At 44.6% G+C, this 23,435-nt stretch overlaps 1 protein-coding gene across 3 annotated transcripts in view; it reads left to right on the forward strand.

Annotated features, from left to right (window-relative positions):
* The first annotated feature begins 351 nt into the window (after nt 1–351).
* ERN2 (endoplasmic reticulum to nucleus signaling 2) overlaps nt 352–23,435 on the forward strand; it is a 40,201-nt gene continuing 17,117 nt past the window's right edge. For 2 of the 3 annotated variants that reach the window (XM_088448200.1, XM_088448201.1), the window contains exons 1-7: nt 353–775; nt 9,532–9,649; nt 13,973–14,006; nt 19,125–19,197; nt 19,861–19,933; nt 21,088–21,210; nt 21,331–21,432. In XM_088448200.1, the coding sequence (XP_088304326.1) occupies nt 722–775; nt 9,532–9,649; nt 13,973–14,006; nt 19,125–19,197; nt 19,861–19,933; nt 21,088–21,210; nt 21,331–21,432 (577 nt within the window). In that variant the 5' untranslated portion in view covers nt 353–721. Of the gene's footprint in view, nt 776–9,531; nt 9,650–13,972; nt 14,007–19,124; nt 19,198–19,860; nt 19,934–21,087; nt 21,211–21,330; nt 21,433–23,435 lie in introns of all 3 variants that reach the window. The other variant, XM_088448202.1, reaches the window with a different exon arrangement.

The raw sequence follows: 23,435 nt of genomic DNA on the forward strand, positions 1-23,435 counted from the left end.
TCTGTGGCGCCCCCTGTGACAGGGAAGTAATGGCATCCGTGCTCTGTGGTGCCCCCTGTGACAGGAAAGTAATGGTATCAGTGCTCTGTGGCGCCCCCTGTGACAGGGAAGTAATGGTATCAGTGCTATGTGGCGCCTGTCAGTGTGACAGTGAGGTAATGGTATCAGTGCTCTGTGGCGCCCCCTGTGTGACAGGAAAGTGATGGTATCAGTGCTCTGTGACCCCTGTCAGTGTGACAGTGAGGTAATGTAGCTGCTGCACTTTCATCACTTCCACGTGTCCAGCAACAACACTCTCATGTTTCCTGGTGGGATCCGGCCACGCCCCCTCTCCCGGATCTGCGCTCGGTGATTGGCCCCAACAGTGAGTGACGTGCTGTGGGAAACCTCTGGACTCGGCCAGGTGGAAGAGCGGTGCCGTTACTGTACATAGGGGGGAGGGAGAGACCCGCTGCTGACACCCGGAAGCTGCATACAGCATAGTACATACATACAGCATAGTACATACAGCATAGTACATACAGCGCACTGCCAGTACAGGTGCTGCTGCCGGGCCCTTAGCAGTGTACAGTGTGTGTACAGACAGCTCTCCTCCTAGCCGATGGGACCCGGATATCCTCAAATCCCTCACCCTGCACCGGCCGCCATGGATGCTCACTGACACCCCCCTGCCTCTGCTCTGCCTGCCGGGGAGGATGAGAAGAGCCCTGGGTGCAGCACTATGCACCTCTCCCTGTGTCTGACCATCGGCCTGTGCCTCACACAGGTGCTGCCTGTAAGTAGCTGCTGTGTCTCAGTCATTACACCTGCTTTACTCACTGAGGTCATGCTGGGATTTGTAGTTCCACAGCCTGCCGGATGCTACACTAGCAGGACACTTCCTCCGGTTGCTGTTCTTGATAAAAGTTTGTTTAGTTCACAACTTCCTCTTAATGAGCTATTTACTGCCAGTAAAAGAAAAAAAGTAACATTAAAAAAATAAATCATCTATCTATCTATCTATCTTAAATGGGGTTAACACTTACTATGTTCTATGTATACATTGAATATTTTGACCTCAGAATGCCGACAGCAGGATCCTGGCATGGGTGTAATGCTATTTACAGCATTTTTCCTGTGCCAGTCTTCTAACATTAATTAATAAATATATATGTAAATGCAAAGAAATGCGATGCGGTGTCTCCTAATCTTTTTTTATTTTAAATTAACCTAAACATAGTCCTGTGGTTCCTGTGTGTTATACCAGCCTGGGCACTATGCACACTGCTCTGGCAGGGAAGTGGTTAATGTTGGGCTCCTGCCAGCATCACACAGATCAATAGATATTGTCCAATAAAGGGAACTGCTGGTGTTATAACCCCTTCCACTCCTCCTATCATTTATGAGACGGGCGAACGCTATCGTTATTCTGTCTGAAAAACGGAAATGGTGTCAGCCGGTGGCGATTGTTAATACGTCTTTCTGTATTGTTATACTGTTCTGTTTCCATTTTTCTTTTGTACAAAAGCGCAGTGATGGGTTTTTACATATTAACAATTATTAATAAATAAAAAGTAAAAAGTACGGAGCGCCATTTCATTTTGAGGATTTCGATTTATTCAAGTCTTGTCCTGCGGGTCCCTAGGATCCATTGTTTTGCAGCAGAAGGTACAGTAAGGTTTTAATTATTGTATTTATAAAACACTGGGCCTGATTCACTATCGATCGCAACTGCGATTACGCACGCAATCGGCCGATTGTTGCGTACTGTGAATGCGTATGCGCGAACCGGCCACTGCGATCGGGATATTCTTCCTGTAAAAGAATAAGATAACTGCATCATGCTTTGCTTGTACTGTAGGTCATTTCTGGCAGGCTGTGGAAAACAAACCATATCCTGTTTCTTCCATTGAAACGCTCCTGCATGAGTCAATATTTGTTTATGATCAGTTACAGGTATATTAGAGGCAATGATCATCTTTCTGTACCAGAGGCATGAAATGTCTGTAATTGTTCAAAGGAATTCACAGTGATAGTGATCATAATCACCATGTGGCCATAGAAAGTTCATTCTTTTATTTTTTATGAGTGTTTACTAAGCAGTGCTAGGAGACAGAGTGAAAAGTGATAAGGTGCCAGCCAATCAGCTCCTAACTGTCATCTCACAGGCTGTGTTTGAAAAATGACAGTTGGGAGCTGATTGGCTGGCACCTTGTCACTTTTCACTCTGTCTCCTAACACTGCTTAGTAAATAGACCCCTAAATTCTATTTCCGACTGCTTTAAGATATCACATGACATTGTGTGATTGTCGGAGATTGCTGGGACATGTAGTACCAGAACAGTTGGATAGCTGCATATTGAACAGGTTCTCCTGTACTTTCTGACTATTATTTATTTATTTGTAATTGTTTAACCATTTTTCTGCAGCCTTTATGCTTTAGGGTGGTTGCTAGACTGTAATAATTGCACATGATCTTTCCAACACATACAGTTCTCAGCCACCTCTGCCTGCAGTGCGGGAATCTGCTGGATCTGGTGTCAGTCACTATCCTCCAGGTCGTCATAATAGCCGGGTCACGGCTACAGCAGCTGGGTATCCCATGGGGGAAAGAGGGAATTTTCAGGATGCAGACATGCTTGCATGTATTACCATGTGCTATACAAGTCATGTGTGCTGCATTGGTTCTCACAAACGTCTGTCCTACTGTGTCATGTGAATGCATTGTTCCAGGTGACTGGATTAATCCACCCTTTGTGCAAACATTGCCGCAGCTAGGTGTGTGAGCCTTTGTTATATACCAGCTAAGTTTAGTTCTCCAAACTGTATCTTCCCCCTCGTCAATTAACTCCATAATGGCTAGTGTACATTTTGGCCTCGTGGACAAACACATTTTAGTATTGTTGCTGTGTGCTGTTTTATATCAGAATTCATTTTAATAACAATAATTATTAATTGTTGTTAATAATAATAATATTATTATTATTATTATTATTATTATTATTGTTATACAAAAGTGGCAAAATAAAAAAATGCACTTCCATGATTATGTAGTTAGGGCTCCCCTAGAAATATTACCTTAAATTTGTTCCCTTGTTTCTCACGCTTATTGTGACTTCTAATGTTAGTTTTAGGCGATAAGAGTTAGTTAGGTTTATATACCATTAAAAATAAGTAAATATTTATGTGTTTTTACTTTTTATTACAATGTTTATATAAATATAGATTCAAACCAAATATGATTAAACTGGAGACGATAAACATCTCATGAAGGAGACTATTCCTATTGTATTGCCAAAGAAAGGCCAACAAGAATAAACCTTGTCAAAACTGATGAATGTTATATATGAATATGCCAAATGTCATTAAATGCTTATATAATGTAGTAAGTATGATGTCAGTGGGGGTGGTAAAGGAGATTGTAATGAAAGGCATAAAAACTATGTTATAGATATGACAACTTGTTAGTTACTGCATTCTAACACTGGGAGAATTGCAAGTTCCCAGTCAGGGCTTCATCTATTTAATGAATTAATAAATTACAAATTCTTAAGTATATTGGTTTGGAGTCGATTACTTTAGGCAACAACATACCTGATAAGAACAAGTATTAAACAATATATATAATGAGTATTTACAGCATATGGTTAATTGGTTGCTCTGTTGGGAGCTGGCATACCAGCACCAGTTAGCGTTAAAAACAAACGCTTAATTATTATTTTCTTACAATGACATCTAATCCGGGCGTTCTTGGAGCTATGGTGCTCAGTATCATGTTATGTTGTGTGCTATGTGTCACGTCTCACCTGGAACTATTGAAATTGTACGTACGGGCGTAGAGGCAGCATCAGTATTGCATACACAAATGTGGCCACCTGAAAACATGAGCCCTGGTCATAAAAAAAACTGCGCTTGAAGGTAATTGCCACCTGATAACGTGGACAGTGTTCTCCCCAAGCTTTATCTCTCGGACGGTATGCCCGTCAAAAATCCCCTGCCGCCTGGCACTGTGACCCAGGAGAAAGTCACGTTGCACTGATGTTTCATATAGAAACGTCAGTACAGTGCAACTTATTGGGGTAGATGTATTATAGTGGCACTTAACTTAGCATTCTCCCCAGAATTTTTTTCCAGCCGGGTGGCATCAAGAAGTAGCCGGGTGGGAGCCTTTGCAATAATAAAATGTTTAAAACCCTTACCTTACAATATTTTAAACTTGAAATAACATTTTATCAACAAGTTGAGTCTCCCATATCCAAATATTCAGAAATACGGAATTATTTTAACATGACCTAAGATAATGAAACCTTTGATTTTTGATGGTTCAGTGTACACAAACTTTGTCTAAGGCACAAATTATTAAATTATTGTATAAAGTGACCTTCAGGCTGTGTGTATAAGGTGTATACAATACATAAATGAATTTCATGTATGTACACTAACTTTGCTTGAGCCACAAAATTATTGAAAATATTGTATAAAATGACCTGCAGGCTGTGTGTATAAGGTGTATATAACACATAAATGCATTCTGTTGGTTCCCATTCCCAAGATATTTCATTATGATATGCAAATATTCCAAAATACGGAATATTGAATTATCCAAAATACCCCCTGGTCCCAAGCATTTTGGATATGGGAGACTCAACCTGTATTCATTCTTCTCGTCTTATTAGAGGCCCAGTATTCTGATTATGAAAAAGCTGCAAAGTCTGTAGGATCTGGTCCATTTTTATACAGCTCCCAGATACTGTCCCCACTTGCAGGTTCCCAAAGTGCCGGGTGGTAGGCTGTTTTTTGGTAGGCTGTTTCTTGCCAGGTGTTGCACCCGCAAAAAACAGCCTGGGGAGAACACTGGGTTTGTAGAGGATGATACGCCTGGGTTACACTTACTTAGACTATAATAACTGGCCCTGAAGTTAGTCACATGGCACATGGCTCCTGGCTACCTATAAATTATAGCCAGACAGACTTTAATAAAACTACTTTTACTCAGATCTTTAAAGCCTAAAGCTTTGTTGGTTCTGAGGCTTGGAGCTGGTGGCATGGTGGAAAATGCCCACAGAGTGTAGGCCCATTCAGACAAAAGGCTGATAACAGACCTTGGCCAGTTGTTGTGCTAAATTGACTGGACTTTAAAGACAAATGCATCACCCTGAGAGCCTTTAAAACATGTACCCAATGCCTCTTGGTATCAGGGCCTATAATACAAATATTTGGGGATTATTGCTCCCAAAAAAAGGAGGGCCTTCATTAAAACCTATTACTACACACAGGGATGTTTTGGTTGCGATTTGGTTAGCATTACTTTAGTGCGTGTTGGATACAATATCCCGACGGTGACAATACCGGCAGCGTAATACCGATGGCAAAATCCCAACGAATTTTAAGCCTAGCCTTAACCGTCTCCGTTGGCAGCCTTGCCCTAACTCTCCCCCTCGTGCCTAAACCTAACCCTAATACTCACCCTCTGTATTTTGACTGTTGTAATTCTGCTGCCGGTATTGTTGAGATGGTCACTGCCAGGATCCTGACTAAATCCAGTTTAGCACTGCATCTCCAAAGACTCCTGCTACCCTGCACGTCATGGCCCCAGAGTAACCAGCAGGTATTAAAAGGAAGAAAGATGGCTTGAGACACGACCAGGACTGGGAGCGAGGAGATGGATACAGTACTAAGTGGCATAGAAGGTCTATATAATAGGTCTGAGGTGCGGGGAGGTCTGGAAGTGGTGATTAAAATAGTGCAACTCAGTCTGTAAGGTTAGGGATCTGATAGGATGGCTGCATGAGGCTTCAGGAAGTGTGTTTAGCACGATGTAGCACAGAGAGTCACGAGGCACTAGGTGTATATTTCTACTATGCAGCACAGGGAAGCACGGAGGATATGGAAAGGTAGCGGTAGACACCAAAGCATCTTTGATATCTGCTGCGGACCCCTGTATATACATCATGGGAATGCTTAATATTTGAGGGTAGCCCCTGATGCTCAGTTTTCTGGGGGGATATCACGCAAATATTTTTGGATAAATATACCCCTAAGAGAGACCTAATAAAGCCAATATTTAGTGATCCACAAGGCCAAAATCTATTCTCCAGGCTGTCTTCCCGCAGGAGGCCACACACAAGATGCACATGATAAAGCTTGCTTCTATAGAGAAGGTCCGCTTGGCTGGGGTAGCTTTCAGAGACACACCATGTCCGGGCAAGCTGTTTATCCATGAGCAGACGACTCCTGGGGGACAAAGGTGAGTTGGATGGGTTGAAGAAAGCAGAATACTCATAGTGACGGACAAAGCTGAAGTTCATCAGTAGGCACACACAACTACTCTTTGAAGCACCAGCAGAGAAATGCAAATCTAATCGAGGGGGGTTTAAATTCAGCACGATATGCAACTGCGCACTTTCGGTAGTGCTGGCATCGCAGGTTTTCCCTTATACTTCTGTAAGCATTGGGTGCCGGGGCATGTGTCCTTGCTGCCTTGCAGGTGTAGTGTGGCACTTACCTCCTGCACTCCGTGACTCTCACAGTCAGGCCGCCGATGACACTCCCACCGATGGTCCTGGGATTCCAGTTGGATGCTGCTGCTGAGCCTCTGGGAGGGACCTGGACGCCGCAAGACTGCAAGACCTTCACTGGGACCAGTGGATTGTCATCATTGGCACTCTTGGCCTCAGACTGGTTACACCCACGTGCCAGGCACAGTGGTGCAACCCAAGGCCGTAACTAGGGTGGTGCGACGTGCCAACGCACAGGGCACTGCAGGGGCAGGGGGTGCTACTTATGTCTGTCAATTTAACATTTTCTGTTTATAATCATTCTCACTTGTAGCTTCCTTTTTTTTTTTTTATCCTCTGCATCTCCTGGCCACCCGTATCTCCTCCCTGGCCAACTCCCCCTCCATCTGGCCACCTCCCCAAGCACATTCAGTCATATCCTCTTTTATTTAACACACCAATTTCAAAATACTGTCATACCTGGGACTCAAACCTATGACTTCTTAGATGGCAGTTGGGTGTTAACATCACACCTTGACTACCTTTGCCAATGAGTTCAGCTGCCCAGCGCAGGGTACATATACGGATCTCCTCGCCGCTGATATTTGCTGCATATACACTACAAGTAGCACTCTTTCTATACCTTAAGTCGGTGATCTACACTGCCGGTTCCAGGCTTGTGCATGGCTGTTCTGATGGACAGATCCAGCTGCAGCTTCACCAGTGCTCTCCTACATCCAGAGATGGTTAGTTATACTGCATAATTACAGACGGTGTAATGGGTAGCATTACTGCCTCACAGCACTGAGGTCATGGGTTCGCGTCCTACCTGTGTGGAGTTTGTATATTCTCCCTGTGCTTGCGTGGGTTTCCTCCGGGTACTCCGGTTTCCTCCCACACTCCAAAAATATACTGGTAGGTTTATTGGCTCCCAACACAAATTAACCCTGGTGTGTATGTGTGTGTGTGTGTGTGAGCATGTGATAGGGAATATAGATTGTAAGCTCCACTGGGGCAGGGACTGATGTGAATGGCCAAATACTCTCTGTAAAGCGCTGCGGAATATGTGTGCGCTATATAAATAACTGCTAATAAATAAATAATTATTGTATCATCACTGCAGCCATTGGATTCACACGGTTTAGCAGTGACACCTGGATAACAGTGGTACAACTAGATTGGTACCCCTTCATTATCACATGGAACAAACCAGATTTGTCATGATCTGTCCCAATGAGACCACAGGCGAGCATCTTATGTCCCTATTTGAAAATGGGAGGAGGGGGCGCCAATGCTCTTTCTGTCCCAGGGCACCAAAAAGTCTAGTTATGGCTCTGGTGCAACCCGAACTAAAATGCCCGAAAAAGAACGAAGGGACAACACACAACACACAGATTACACTCACTGAGTGTACTCTTGTCCCCTTGTTGGGCGGAGGGTCCTGATCTAGGCACTTGCAACGGAGCACACGGCAACAGCCTCTACCCCCACGGCTGCGATAACCTGACCTCATTTCCCTCGCGTGTGCCACCCACAACAACCTGACTAACCATGCAAACCTGGGCCCCTAACTCTAGCTGACCCGGTGAATGACAATGGCCACAGTCTCGGTGTGGTGCACGCCCTTATTCTGCTATACCTAGATCCTCCAACAGTGCATATCTCCCAAAAATGCAGTAACCGTTGTATACAATGACTATATTGGGAACGTCTTAACAATTTCTCATTAGTATATGTTTCATTTAGGGGTAAGATTACAAGGATCCAAGAGTATCTGTATGATCCCATACAATCAAAATGTATGGAAAAAAACAAAATTGGACATACCTAACAGGTGTCATCTCAATAAATAATTTTTTATTTTACAAAATATAGGCTTATATCAAAGCAAACCTGGTTGACCCATATATGTTGCTTTAGCTTAGACCTGGAGACATCCCCCCCCCCATTACACACTATTGGCTGCCTAGATTCTTCTTTTTTCTGGGTTCAGTGCATGTATACGTACAAATTAATCTCCAGGATGACACCTCTTTTGAACAACCCACCTTTCCCTCCCGCCATCAGCCATATATTTTTTTTTTTTTTGCCCTCAGTTCCAAGCACAACAATATATTGTTCCTCTCAAGCACTTCCTGACTTTCTGTGAAGTGTTTCTAACTCTCCCTAATACCAAATTTCTATCAATTTTTGCTGCTCCGACTCCCAACATCTACCCTAGAAGCTCTTGGCCTGCACCTGGCCGCTTTCTAAGAAGCTCATCTTCACAAGTTATTTACTTATACAATGCAACCAGATTTTGAAATATCACCACGTCCAGATTGGTGGATGACCATTGACCCTGAGTAGTGGACTCAAATAAGTACAAACTATTTCATCAAAAAGCTCCACATGTGTTTGGATAAAGGAGATCTCATATAGAGGTGGTATTTATCCTCTGGAAAAGGTGTTGCGAAGAACTAGAGGGCACTTTATCCCTCGCATCTGATGGAGTTTCCATAAGATTGCCACAATTTAATCGACGATGAGTTCAACTTACCATTCTGCCGTCATGCTATTTGTTCCCCCTTTGACTATTCCAGATGTCCATAGAGACAAAGCCAAACTTGTAATACTTATTCAGCAAAGCTCTTTTTTTCTTTTTAATTAATTTTAATGTTAGTCACGTTGTATACTACACCAGACCTAAAGATACAGGCAGACTGAATGTGGTGGATCCTATGTGCGTTGTTGATGACTGCTATGAAACCAAAATGTGTAGATGGAAGAGGGGGGGGGGCTTTCTTCTCTGAATATGCACCAGACTGTGTATATGCCTTTTGACAGCAGTCTTTTTCCAAATGTTCAGTGTGTGGATTGGCGCCAGAACAGTTTAAGGGGACAATTGGGAAATTAGCAGAAACTGGAGCGAGACCAGCCTAATGCAAGGTATGGGTGTGGAGAGCTGCCGTAGAGGTTGGGCTCATTCACCCCAATTGGACTTGAAAATCCGGGTACAGCAGAATGTGTAGGTATTTATCATCTTCTACAATCTCCCTGTGATTTTGTGTTGCAGTGTGATGCAGGGGCGTCAGTCTCTCTCCCGGAATCCCTTCTCTTTGTGTCTACACTGGATGGGAAATTCCACGCCGTCAGCAAGAAGAATGGAGACATCCTGTGGACTTTAAGTGATGGTAAGTCAGGGCTCGACAAATTTTTGTAAAATCTAGGAGCCATCTTAAAAGTTTAGGAGCCAGACCATCATCCACTACCAAAATATATGAAAGCTTGTATAGACCACCACACATGCCCTTTCAGCGCCCCTCAACCTAGTAGTAAGCCCCCTGCAATAGTGCCCCCCATACTAAGCCCCCTCTAATAGTGCCCCCCAGTACTAAACCCCCTCTAATAGTGCCCCCCGTTACTAAGCCCCCTCTAAGTGTGCCGCGCACACACACATGAAACCCCCCCCCCCCTCCCCAGAATACTTACCTTAGGCCACGATCCTGCGTCTGCTGCCATCTGCCGCTCTTCGGAACTATGGGAGAGACGTCATGACGTCTCTCCCATAGTGCCTGCGGGGGGAGCCGGAGCTCAGGAGTGAGCTCTGGCTGCCGCTGCGGGGAGTCAGGCGTCCGCTGGTAAAATTTCAGAGGGGCGCCCGTCAAATGGAGTCTCCCTGCGGGGGTGGGGGCTTGTAAATCCCGGTCGCCAGGACTAAAATCTTAGTCGCCATGGCGACCTGGCGCCCGGGATTTGTTGAGCCTTATGGTAAGTAGCCCGACGATAGGAATAGGATACGGCTGTAAGGTGTGTGGCCGTATCCCAGCTCCCTGTACCCTGAAAGCCACCAGTTTTTACGTTGGCTTCATGTTCAGCAGATCATCAAAATAGATCAATGTAGTTATTATGAATAATTATTTGGTGTACGTGTTATTTGAAGAATGAACCACCTCACAGACCCTGCTGTCCTCAAGCAGGCGCCAAGTCTGCCCAAATATAAAACTGGCCCTAACGCTTGGGCACTAAAATATTATTCATTCATTTGTGAAATGTGAATCTTTGGCAAAACCATATGAAATATACATTACAAAAATAGTGATTTGAGGTGACCTCGAATGCTATGCAATGAATTGGGGGAATTCAGTTCAGCGGGAAGTGCCGCGATGCCTAGCCGCGCGCTTATCCCCCATTTACTGTAGTGCCGACATCACAAGAATTCCCTAATTCCCTAGCACTTCTCTGGCATGTTGTGTGATATTTCGACCACACTTTTAGAGATCTTGCCAAATCTGACCGGTCAGATCTCCGAATCGCCTTTCGGCCTGGTAGCTGGTACGTACGTAGCTGTCAGAGCCATTGTGCTATATCAGCATGACTTCCCAGTAATTCATAACATAAATACCATTCCTTTTCATTCAAAATCTATTTGCACAAAAGCAAAAAATAGAAAGCTGATTGACAATGAGTCAAATGTAATAAGCTGAGCGTTTAGCAGTAATCTCTCACACTGTTACATCGGTCAAGTTGTATTTTCAAAATGGGAAAACATCTAGATGAGAGTTTGTTTTTTGAGTCTGAAAAACACGGGGGTTTGCATGTTCTCGGACTCTGGGCCTGATTCAGAGCCGGACGATCTGACCAGAGCGCTCGCTCTGAATCAGGGCCCTCCTACCTCAAATTGGAGTGGCCTCTTGGACGCTCGCATAGCTGTGGGTTACCACCCACAGCTATAGCGAGCGTTCATGATGATGGTCGCGATGGTCAAGACCATCGCGACCATCGGACTTGCAACGAGACCCTGCAGTAGGGTCTCGCTGCCGCAAGCCCTGGAGTGATTTTGGCTCTATCAGAGCCAAAATCACTCCCACTGACATCACTAGTGATGTCAGTGGGGCCGGACCCAGACGGTAGGCGTTCCCATGGGAACGCCTCCGTCTGGCAGCCACGCCCCCGGCACACCCACCAAAGGGGGCGTGCTGTCACTCACCATCGACAGCACGCCCCCTTTGGTGCGAGACCCCGAGCGACGGCTACCCCGTCGCTCGCCGGGTCTCGCGCATGCGCACGACGGAGCTCCCTCCGTCATGCGCATTTGGGTACCATCGACCCGCTTGCGAGCGTCCTGCGCTCGCGAGCGGGTCTGAATGAGACCCTCTGTTACATTGGCCAAGTTTATAATGTGTGAGAGGGCGAGTTTATAAAGTGTGAGAGTTTACTGCTACGCATATTTTCTAAACTCTCACCCTATTACATTTGGCCCCATGTGTCCTTGTTTTCCAGCTCTGCGATGGAGTCCATCATTCATCAGGTGAGAGATCCCTCCTCACAGAGTCAGACTTTGCAAGGATTTAATGTTGATATGATGGTCACATTTGTATATGACACAGGGGGTGTGGTATAAAAACAATGACAGTGTCTAGATAGACAGTCAATAGGTCAAAACCAGATGGTCGACAGAAAAAAAGGTTGGCACGGGCTAAGGTAGACACAATGTTTGGGGTTTGTTTTACCCTAATCCCCACCCTATTTGACCCTGTCGACCTTAGTCCATGTCAACCTATTGCATGTCAACCTATTGGCTATCTAGATACTGTAGATCAGGCCTGGCCAACCTGAGGCTCTCCAGCTGTTGTGAAACTACAAGTCCCAGCATGCCCTGCCACGGCTTTGCTATTAGGAAATGTTAAAACTGTGGCAGGGCATACTGGGACTTGTAGTTTCACAACAGCTGGAGAGCCACAGGTTGGCAAGGCCTGCTGTAGATCTTCCATCCGGATACCGACACACATCTGTGTTAATTCAGTTGCTGCTTTCACACAGCCAGACTCTTACATTACCTCATCACGTTGCCTGGTGACCACAGCGGCAACAAAAATCAATTTCATGCGTTTCTCCCACACCTTGCTGTGTATAATGGTAATCCTTACATGGCTCTGGGCGCTATGCCGTTATTTTCGCAAATGGAGCAATTTTCTTTTTCTTCACTGCTCATGCATCCGATTTGGACTGTGCATGTGTTGAGGTACATTACCGTAGTCGCACACTGCATGTATTTATTTGCAGTGTGATTAACAGGCAGGGAGCATTTGGGGGAGGCAACGGGGAATGTCGGCTAAAAACACAGGCGTGTCTCAACCTTTTTGGGGGCATTTTACATCCTGCAGCTGCGATCCTGTACACAAGAAACAGGGCTCTGACGTCTTCGTTACGGCGGCCTTCCTGAGTGACTGTAAACTTACTCGAGGAGTCGATGTTTGCCTGATCTGCGTCTGATGCTGCGTATGTGCACGCAGTTGCGGACAGCTGTGATCGCCCAGGCGGGCGTCTCCGTTACAAGTTCCGGCCGCTGTTGCATTAGCATATTTTTTTCACATCCACAGCTCCGAAAATCGCAACTGCGGCAGCGTTGGCGTGCACCACTGAATCAGGCCCTCAGGCCTAATTACAGCTAATGCAAGTAGCCATATACCCTGATGTACACAGCTTCAATTAACTGTTAAACCTATTTGCACAATGCACATGTAGAGTTGGCCTGAGCATTGCAGATACGTGCCTATCATCTCACTCCTCCCTGTTGCCTACACACAGTGGATGCGGCCATTTTGCATACACATCGGCCACTTTTCATCTGGATATCTCCTGGGTGAAATGGGTCTGTTCATTAAGTTTCTGAGAATGTCAATTCACTAATCACTTGTGCCATCAGGCTACATCCACTGTATGTGGGCTATGAGATTTATATTTAGTTGTACTGGGTTTATCTGTTGAGCAGGAACCAATGACATCAGTGATGCACAATATTTCTACAGTCCACAAAATGGCAGCATCCATTGGGTGTAAATGACAGGTACACTTAGAATTACCTCAGAAACCAGTTCTAAAATATCATTTCTCCATCCACTTCCTGTCTTTAGTCTCTGACCATAGGAAGAAATGTGACAGTGGGCAATGCAAGTACCAGTGACCTAGTGTGCCTCAATCCCCCTTTGCCATCTGCATTGGTGCAAGACCAGCTCCTGCATTATATTCAGTCAGGTGCATGTAGAGCTAAAAGCTTCTTCTGGTTTCTTAATAGAATAGGAAAACAATGGTAATTTGTTTTATAAGGAATTAGTAATATATCATGCTAAATACGGTATATAGCTTATACCAAACCCCTACTTGTACTGTTGTTATGACTTTCATTAGTGTAATTTTGATAACCAAACACAAACTCCATGAAAATGTTTGCGGAAGTCACTGTGCGAGGAGTGCCAGCCAGCTTCCACCATGTCCTCAAGACTCCCCAACAGTCCAGGTTTTAGACATATCCATGGTTGAGCACAGATGACTTAATTAGTACCACAGTCAATTTGATTTAACCACCTGTGCTCAACCATGGATATCTCTAAAACCTGAACTGTTGGGGAGCCTTGAGGACCACGTTTGGGAACCTCTGCCTTAACATCATTTATATGAAATTGGTTATCTGTCATGAAAGTTTTTAATGTTTTGTTGTTCATCTTCTCTTCCAGATCCTGTTATTCAAGTTCCACTTTATGTGTCTGAGTAAGTCCAACGTTTTTTAGTTGTGTAGTAGTTAAAAGGGGTTCTCTGTCCCCCTTTGATGACTGACTCGTGCTGCTTGATCGGGAGGAGGAGCTGGGAGCATTTGGGATTGAAGTTGGGTGGGGCAGGAGAGTCAAACTTCTGTGGACAGGAGGTGTGCACTGATTTCTGAACTTGATTGGGTAGGAGTCTTGACTATCCAGTCACATGGTGCAGCGCTGTAGTCATCCACTGGTGATGGGGGTAAATGTACTGCAAGTTTTCTGTGATTTAGCCACTAGATTTAAAGCAGCAACAATTTAAAAGACCAAGTATTGCCGCTTTACATTTATTGACTAAATCGTCAAAATCTGACTGGTGCTTGAAACGTGCATGCTATTACATTAACCCCATAGTATCTGCTATTTGTCTATGTCGCATAGTGCAGTCTGGCAGCAAATAATAGTAAGGTTCCCACAGGAGTGATACACAGGGGTGGTCATATACTACAGGAGGTAGGTTCTAAGGTGGACGACCCAAAGCCACTCGATGTGTGTGTGTTTTAATTAGATCCTTGACTTCCGAACTGCCAAAAATATGGACTCCACAAAGAAATAAAAATGTTAGGTGGGGGGATGAAAATATGTAAAGAAAAGAACCACCACTCCTAGGGGTACATTTACGAAAGGTCGATTTTACTCCATGAAAAAACAATCTAAATCGATCAATATCTCTGTTGGTTAACTCACACATTTACTAACAGATGATTTTTTTTTATATCGATTTTTAAGTGTTAGTAAATGTGTGGTTTACCCCCTGAAGAACAACATCGATGTTGATCGATTTCACATCTATTTTTAATTTATTACAATCGACCTTTAGTACATGTACCTCACTTTATTGAGTGTGTTGTGTTTCTTGGGTCCGGATAGGCGCACATGCGCTATCCCTTTTTTTCTTTATTCACAATTCCTTTATTGGAATTAGGGTGTTGGAGGACCCCTAGGACAGCTGCTGGTCACGATCCAATTACAGAGTGATGGGCGCCCTTACCATTTTCCTTTTCATATATATATGGGAAACAGGCGGGAAGTCGATGGACAGAATCCCGACCGTCGGCTTCCCGACTGTATAATCCCGGCAAGGGTTAAATGACAGGCGTTGAAATCCCGACGCCTGTCATTTTCTCTACGCCAGGAGACCGACACCCGGCTTACTGGTCGAAGGTAAGCCGGGCGACGGGCGCGGACAGCCACGCGGGGGGGGTTAGGTTTAGGGTTCCCGGGGGGGACTTAGGTTTAGGCCCCCCCCCCCCCCGGAGGTTAGGTTTAGACTAGGGGAAGGGGGGGTTAGAGTTAGGCACCCTCGGGGGGAGGTTAGGGTTAGGCACCTCCCCGGGAGACTTAGGCTTAGGCGGCGGGGAAGGGGGGGGTTAGGGTTAGACACCCCTAAGGGAGGGTTAGTTAATACTTACCTTGGGACGATCAGGATTTTCCTCCTTGTTGGCTTGCCCTGTCGGGATTTGAACCGCTGCCTGCGGTAAATCATACTGAAAATATATATATAGGCGGGAAGTCGGTGGATATATATATATATATATATATATATATATTATATATTTATATATATATATATATATATATATATATATAACAAAATATTTTTTAATATATACATATAATAATAGTGGCCGTCGCGGCCATTATTCCGGTCCAAGAGTGTATGGGCTGCAAGAAAAATAAAGTCTTATATGCAATTTACATAGCCATATATTAATATCCATATTAATATATGGATATATATTAAAAAATGTTCTTTTGACGCTATCATAGTCATGGAAGTCTGTACATGAAAAATGTTATTGCCAAGAACGCTCATGCACAGGATTTGATTGACTTTGGGATTTGTCTATTAATTTTGGACTTTGGTGCTAGTTTTTGGACTTAGGGCCTGATTCAGAGACAGGCGGTAATGCAACTGCAGTCTCTCATTGATCGCAATTGCTAAAATATGCTAATGCCTTCCAAAGCACAGCCGGGCATTGGGACCCTCCCCTGCTGCCTTCTCATATCCACCCGACGACGTGCAACAGTGTAACCATTAGTACCATCGACGCACATCGGGCAGTCACGCAGCATGTAAGTCACGTCTGAGCAGCCCCAAACACTGCAGCTCTCCTGACACGCAGAGAGCTCTCATGCTGCGAGGGCGATCGCATTGGCTTATTTATGCACGCCCATGAAACAGCGTTTAAATAAACTGTACAACATGCCTGCTTTTTCTAACACCCCCCCCCCAAATGTTACCGCCCCCAAATGCCGACTACCTGTCAATCACTTTAATGGTTCCTCTGTACGAGGGAAATCACAATGTAATGTCAGCGCGTGCGCAGTGCGGCATTTGCAAACAATCACTTGATCTTTGTGTAAATCTCTGAATCGGGCTCTCACTGCGCAGTTTTTACTATTTTTTATTTTATTTCTGTAATATAAGGTTGATGGTTTCCTTATTGGTTAAAAGGCTGCACTGATGCGAGCGCTGGGTAAAAGTATTTGTGTGTTTTGGGTTTTTTTTGGTTATTTTTTTAGGATGTTGTCTAACATGAGATATAGTTAATCATATTAAAATAACTTAAAGCAGCAATCTGATATTGTGTTTCTTTTCTTTAAATAGCAAGTATTGTTATGGTAAATGATTTAAATGTAATAAATTGTTCACTTGCTTTTACATATACATGTGATGTGTTCCTAATTTAAAGCACCCCCTTAGACTTATCAATCTAAAAAACTTTTTATTTAATCCTTTATAACAATCTGAAGGAAAAAACCAAGGGAAAATAGTCATTGCCAATAATATTCTTTATTATAGCCTGCCACAATGATTTCAGCTAAACACTCCTCATTTTTTTCATGGGATTGCTGCTTTAAAGACTACCTTCCAATTCAGTATTATTGCTAAAAAATTGATCGTCTCAAAGTGTACCATTTGCAGCACTGTTGGAGCTGCCATTGTGTGGTCAGAACCAATGTTCATAAAAAAAAAAAAAGCAGCCAATCAACTCACATGCAACTAGTGATATCACTTGACACAGCAAATATTGTGATGTGTGATCTTCAACGTTCCTTTAGATCAGGTATGTCAAACTCAAAATCCCAACCGGGCCAAATATTCAAGGTCCAAGAGCGTGTGGGCTGCAAGAAAAAAAAAGTCTTATATGCAATTTTGAAAGGTTCGCTATAAGGTTCAATCAGCATTACATTATAAAAATTGCAGGCAAAGTTAGGTTGCAAAGTAAGTGCATATAACTATCACATCAGGGGCGTCTCAAGAGAGGAGGGGGCCCGTGTGCACTCCCTGTGCGGGGCCCCCTCCTCTCTGCCTGGTGGCCGGCAGCCGACTGACGCGGCTAGCCAGCCACCGGAGCCTTAGTAGACTCCGGACACTAGAGTGTGCCCAGAGTCAACTGCGCATGCGCAGAACACCGGAAAAATGGCCGCGACGGCCACTTTCTGGTATTCTGAGCAGCCCAGACACCCGCTGTGGGACCACGGACAGGTAAGTATTAAATAACATGGGTGCAGCGTGTGCGGTGCGGGGCCCCCCTGGACCCGGGGGCCCATGTGCCCCGCACACACTGCACCCATTATAGATACGCTACTGGATCACATGACATAATAAAATGCTCCTGATCCCTCCCCTCAATAATATGCTCCAGACCCCATCCCCACATGACATAATAATATGCTTCAGATCCCCCTTTTAATAATATGCTCCACAAACACCAGCCCCACTCCCCCAGTAATAATCTGCTCCAGACCCCTCCCCACAAAATTATTTATATGCTCCAGTCCCCCTCCCCTGCTCACCTCCCCACACACATGTGCACTAAACAAGACTATGCCCCCGTGTCTCAGCCTCACCATTCCCCAGCCCCTGTCTCCCAGCCTCACTATTCCCCAGCTTCCCCAGCCATGTCTTCCACTTCAAACCGCCCCCCATCCCCCTTTACATTAGTCAGGCAGACAGTTATATTAAAGTATAAATTTACTTACTGACTGTCACACTACTGTGACACAGTCAGAATTGGTGGGACGGCGCTGACTCCTCCCCTTGACTTCTGTCAGTGTGCAGGCTTCTGCTGTGTGTGACTGTGTGTTGGAGGTGGAACCGTCGGTGGTGACTGACGGCTCCGCAAAGGCTTATGGGTGGAGCTGCTGCAGGTGGGCATGCGTAGCAGCTCCCCCGTCGACCATGTTTTTAACTACAGTAACACTGCCCGATATCGGAGCTGAGCTTCGATTGTGGCAGCCAGGCCGGCTGATCAGAGCGAGGGGGGAGGGGGGGGAAGAGCGGCCACACATGGACCGGCTGGGCCGCATAATATAAGTATTGGGCCCACACAGTCGGGCCGCATAAAATGTTTATGTGGGCCACATGCCTGCTTTAGATCTTTAGAGCAGGACAATAACCGTCCCTGTCTGCTCCCCACCCCTGGCCACGTAGAGCAGGTTGGGGCCAGGAAGCTGAGTGACAACCGTGTCTTAAGGTCACGTCGGGCATCTCTCGTGCTATTCTCCAGGCTTCAGTGTGACATTCTAGGCAACCTGCAAGCCATATACTCATGCATCAGGGCAGCCACGGTGCCGCCTTATCAGCCTTGCTCCCTAGGTGGCAGCACAGCTTGTACACATCTAGTTACATTGACTTTAGCCTTATAGCATTGATGTGTTCTAGCTATTTTCCCTTTAAGGCTCCAGTTAGCCTTATGTGCCCTTCAGCAGACTGTTTGTGATCTATAAGTCTAAAAATTGTGATCCTTAGTTCTAGCAAGTCTTAGGGGTCTATTTACTAAGCTTTGTTAGGAGATAAAGTGAACGGTGATAAGGTACCAGCCAATCAGCTCCTAACTGCCATTTTTCAAATACAGCCTGTGACATGACAGTTAGGAGCTGATTGGCTGGTACCTTATCACCGTTTACTTTATCTCATAACACTTAGTAAATAGGCCCCTTAGTCACTGTTGCGTGTATGATTTCTTGCTTTCGCTGTGTATGTTTGATGATTCTCTTGGGTTATTGTGGCTGTAGCATATCTCAGAGCCTCCTGATTGTACCCTGGGATTTGTATCTTGTGTTGTAGACCAGCTTTCCTGCCAGACCCCAGCGATGGGAGCTTGTACATACTGGGAGGGAGGAATAAAGAGGGACTTATGGTGAGTATATGGCATAAAGGGACATTATTCATCTGTAAATTACTTTACTGTTATATACCTTTGTCACTGACCTGACCTGGAGTCTTAGACTAACTTTCTAGGTAAGCTTTTGTGGGTACCCATCTGTAGATGGAGACCTGTATAATAGAAAATACCCATATTGTACATGGTACCAGCTGCTTGGCAGTATTAATGCCATATATGTATACAAAACATAAAGACTTTTGCTATCGGCGCTAACAGTAATATACTGCAAATCTGTGTGTATCCAGCAACTAAAAGAAGAGCATTGGGGTCCCTTGACAACAGGCTGCAAATATAAAGGTTTTTTTTTATCAAAATATGACCCAAATCCCTGTGCGTTTATGTGCTAGTTACACCCAGATTTGCAGTATATTATTGTTAAGTCCATGACCCGGTGTTGTGTGCAATCTATATTCCCTGCCACAAGACACACACATCCCCTAAGGCTAGTAGCCCATTAATCTACCAGTATGTTTTTGTGTGGGAGGAAAATGGTGCACTTGGTGGAAACCTACACGACGACAACATACAAACTCCACACAGATATGGCCCTAGTCTGAATCAACCCCTACACTAAAGGCAGCAAAGCTAACCACTGTGCCTCAGTGCTGCCCCTAATTGTACTTCCATATTTTCTAGAAATTGCCATTTACTATCCAGGAATTGGTACAGTCCTCTCCCTGCCGTAGCTCTGATGGAATCCTATATACAGGTAATCGCACGTGTATATGTGTGAATGATAGAATTGTATTATGTAAATAAAAAGAATGGTTGGTCAGACACCAGGTACTTCATTTCATATTTAGGGCCGTATTCAATTAGTTGCGAAAAGCCATTTTCGGCAATAAAGTATCGTGAGTGACGTCATTTCGCCATACGTATTCAATTCCGGAGACTTTTCACCGGTGCAGAAACTCAATGCAATGGAACCTACGAAAAAGTTTCGCCTATGAATAGGTGTCGAAAAAAAGTGCAGAATTGGGTTTTTGGGGTGCAAACTTTGGAAAACCCCCCTGCACCCTTGGGACAGTCCCTCAAAGGTAAACTGCTTAAAAAAAGTTTTAAAAAATACTTTAGAACCCTCCCAAAAAAGTACTTTCATTTTGGGGGCAAAAAAGTCCAAAGTTGGGGCATAAATTAAAAAACTAGCGAAATAGATGCGAGAGTTGTCCCCAAGTACGCCCCAGGTGTTTTTAAGTTTGCAGGTGTTTGCGGCAGGTGGATTTTTTTTCGTTTTTTAAAACTTCACTTTAGCAACTTTAAAATATGCTAGCACCCATTTTCATGTACCCCAAGTTAGCTGGGAGTAGTTATTTTCTGCTGTAAATGCTTTTCTTCACCATTTCTGCAAAGACTCTAATTAGCAGCTATTGAGAGCATTCAAGTACCCCAAATACCTTCAGCAGGCCTATTCGAGGGTATTTATAGTGATCCCCAATGTCATTGCAACTTTTGGGGGGTGTCAGGCTGATTTCCCCAAATCCGACAGCACTTTTCGCCTGTTTGCGTTTCGCCGGGTCCCGTTTTCACTGATTTCTAATTGAATACAGGGATAAGCGGGGACGAGAGCAATACTTTTTTGCATGGAAAACCAGCGATGTCGGCGAAAAGTCTGGCATGCGAAAAGTCCCGTACTTTTCGCACCTGATTGAGTATGCCCCTTAGTGGTAATGTCCAGTGTTGGCCGGCTACTGGCAGGTGGTACGGAGGATCTCTGATATGATCACTAGACTTCTGCTTCCAGACACCCCTGAATTTTGGCTTTTCAGTCTTAAAGATATGCACCCCTCCCAATTTAAGAAATCTTTTGTGGGCAGACGATGAAAACCAATCAGACACACCTATTTGTATTTCTGTTTTGGATAGGGAAGAAGCAGGATTCCTGGTTTGTTGTGGATCCAAAGACTGGGGAGAAGCAGACCACACTATCCACGGATTCATCTGACGGGTTGTGCCCGTCCTCCCCTCTCCTGTACATTGGGCGCACGCGTAAGTTCAAGAGCTGAATGTTATGTATTGGAGGGTACACTATATACCCACTGGACATTAAACGTCTGTCCTTGTTGCTTGCAGTCTGGGGGTTGATGCCTGTCCATTTTTACTTTGCAGAGTACATGATCACAATGTATGACACAAAATCCCGGGAGCTGCGCTGGAACGCCACCTTCCACGACTACTCTGCCCCTCAGTGTGACCAGACCTATGATTACAGTGAGTGTTACAGGAACGGAAGGCATTGGGGATATGTATGCATGCGGTAATAGTGCAGCGGGCGGATATCCCGGCCTGTAGCAGTGTAGGACACCGGTTACTTTACAATCTAGTTACAGGGAGTAAACACGATGACGGGTTAAATGAGGACCCTTCCCTCAGATTGCCCCATCTACCGGTTTGCTCCATATAACCAAACAGGACATGTCTTTCACAGTGAGTAAAATTGTTAACCCTTTAGTTTCAGCACCAAGTTACTATAACAAAGCACTGCTGCAGACACAGAGATTGGAATTATACATCATTCATTCAGCCCGTTGGGTCTGTTCTTGACGTTTCTCCACGCTGGTTGCAGAAATTAGGATTCATTTCAAATAGGTTATGCACAATATAACTTCTTTTTATTATTAAATTGATTAAAAATTGCTAATAATATTGTTGGAATTAACGTTTGTGGTTAGTGTCCCCGGTGCTGTAATTGGCTCTGTTACAGGGCTGCTCATGCCATCTCTTCCCACTTGTGTTACATGCTGCAGTGACTGGCACTAGCTGGAGTGTGCCATGGTATCAGGAACTATTACATGCACGCTGACCCCGTCTTTATGTTTGAGTTTTTAGTCTGTAATCCATGATTGTAAATATTTAGAGGTGGGTATTAAACAATGTGGCTGCTGTTCCCTGCTTGCAGGGTTTGTCCTTCAGCAGACTGTCCTCCTTTTTGTCTTTCTGTAATGATCTCTTTACCTTCTCCAGAGACATCCCATCACCTATTCACTTGTAATAATACAATCACAATAGAGTAGCGTTAGATCTTGACCAGGGCCGTAGCTAGGGTAGTGCGGCCGGTTGCATGGCACAGGGCACCACAGGTCAGGAGGCGCTGTTTGGGCCTGTCAAATTTCTGTTTATTATCATTATCCCTTGTAACTTCCTCTTATTTCATCCCCAGCATCTCCTGGCCTCTCCTATCTCTTCCCTGGCCCTTCCCCGTGAAACCTTGGCCCTTTTTTGGGTGCATTATGTCCCTTTGAAAAATGAGGGGGGCGCCAATGCTCTTTCTGGCACAGGGCACCAAAAAGTCTAGTTACGGCTCTGATCTTGGCAATGGCTATGATTTAACTTAGGGACATTGTCACTGTTCCAGGAGCCAAGAAGTGACTGATGCAACTCCATGGCACAACTCTTAGCTAGGACAAGTAGGACAACATGAAACTAATAGCTGGCATATATGTTTAGCTGTGCTGGGTGCAATTAACTAATTTAATATTCTCTAAGATATAAAGCTTTTCATTTATGGTGATGGTTTTATTTCATGGTGTTATCTAACAACAATAACACTGTGACATATTGCCTCGCTCGGAGGTTGTGACTCTTGGTCCAACATGAATAGTATGACGTATTCTAGTAATCTATGCTTCATGGACACTTTTTTTTTGCCCTACGTTATCATAATATATGGCTGCATACCCCTGTCACATGCAGCTAAAGGGAAGCTTATAAAGAGTAGTGTCAACAGACGCACCTGTGCTTGTCCCATCTGTCTTGCTTAATGCAAGTCTAGCCAGATGGACGCAAAACACTAATGGGTATATTTACTAAAGTTACGTTTTTCTGAAGTGGAGATGTTGCCCATAGCAACCACTCAGATTCTACTTACCTTCTAGCAGATAATAGCAAAAATCTGATTGGTTGCTATGGGCAACATCTCCACTTCTAAAAATCCGCACTTTAGTAAATATACCCCCTAAAAGGTACAAAGGGATGTACAGGAGTATACGAATTTAGGAGTCTGACTTGTTCTTTTTGTAGCCAGTAAGAGAACATTTCTGAAAACTGGTGCATAGGATAAAAGTGGTGTTGCCACGGCGACCAGATTTTCAAATGCAGCTTGGAAACGATTTCTGGTTCTATGGGCCCGATTCAGACTCGCTCGCCAGGATGTGTTCGCTCGTAGCCTGCCGATGTTTGCAATCTGCGTATAAGTCGCAGTGCGCGAACCAGTC

This window comes from Taudactylus pleione, unplaced genomic scaffold, assembly GCF_031769625.1.
Source record: "Taudactylus pleione unplaced genomic scaffold, aTauple2 ptg000451l, whole genome shotgun sequence".
NCBI lineage: Eukaryota > Metazoa > Chordata > Amphibia > Anura > Myobatrachidae > Taudactylus > Taudactylus pleione.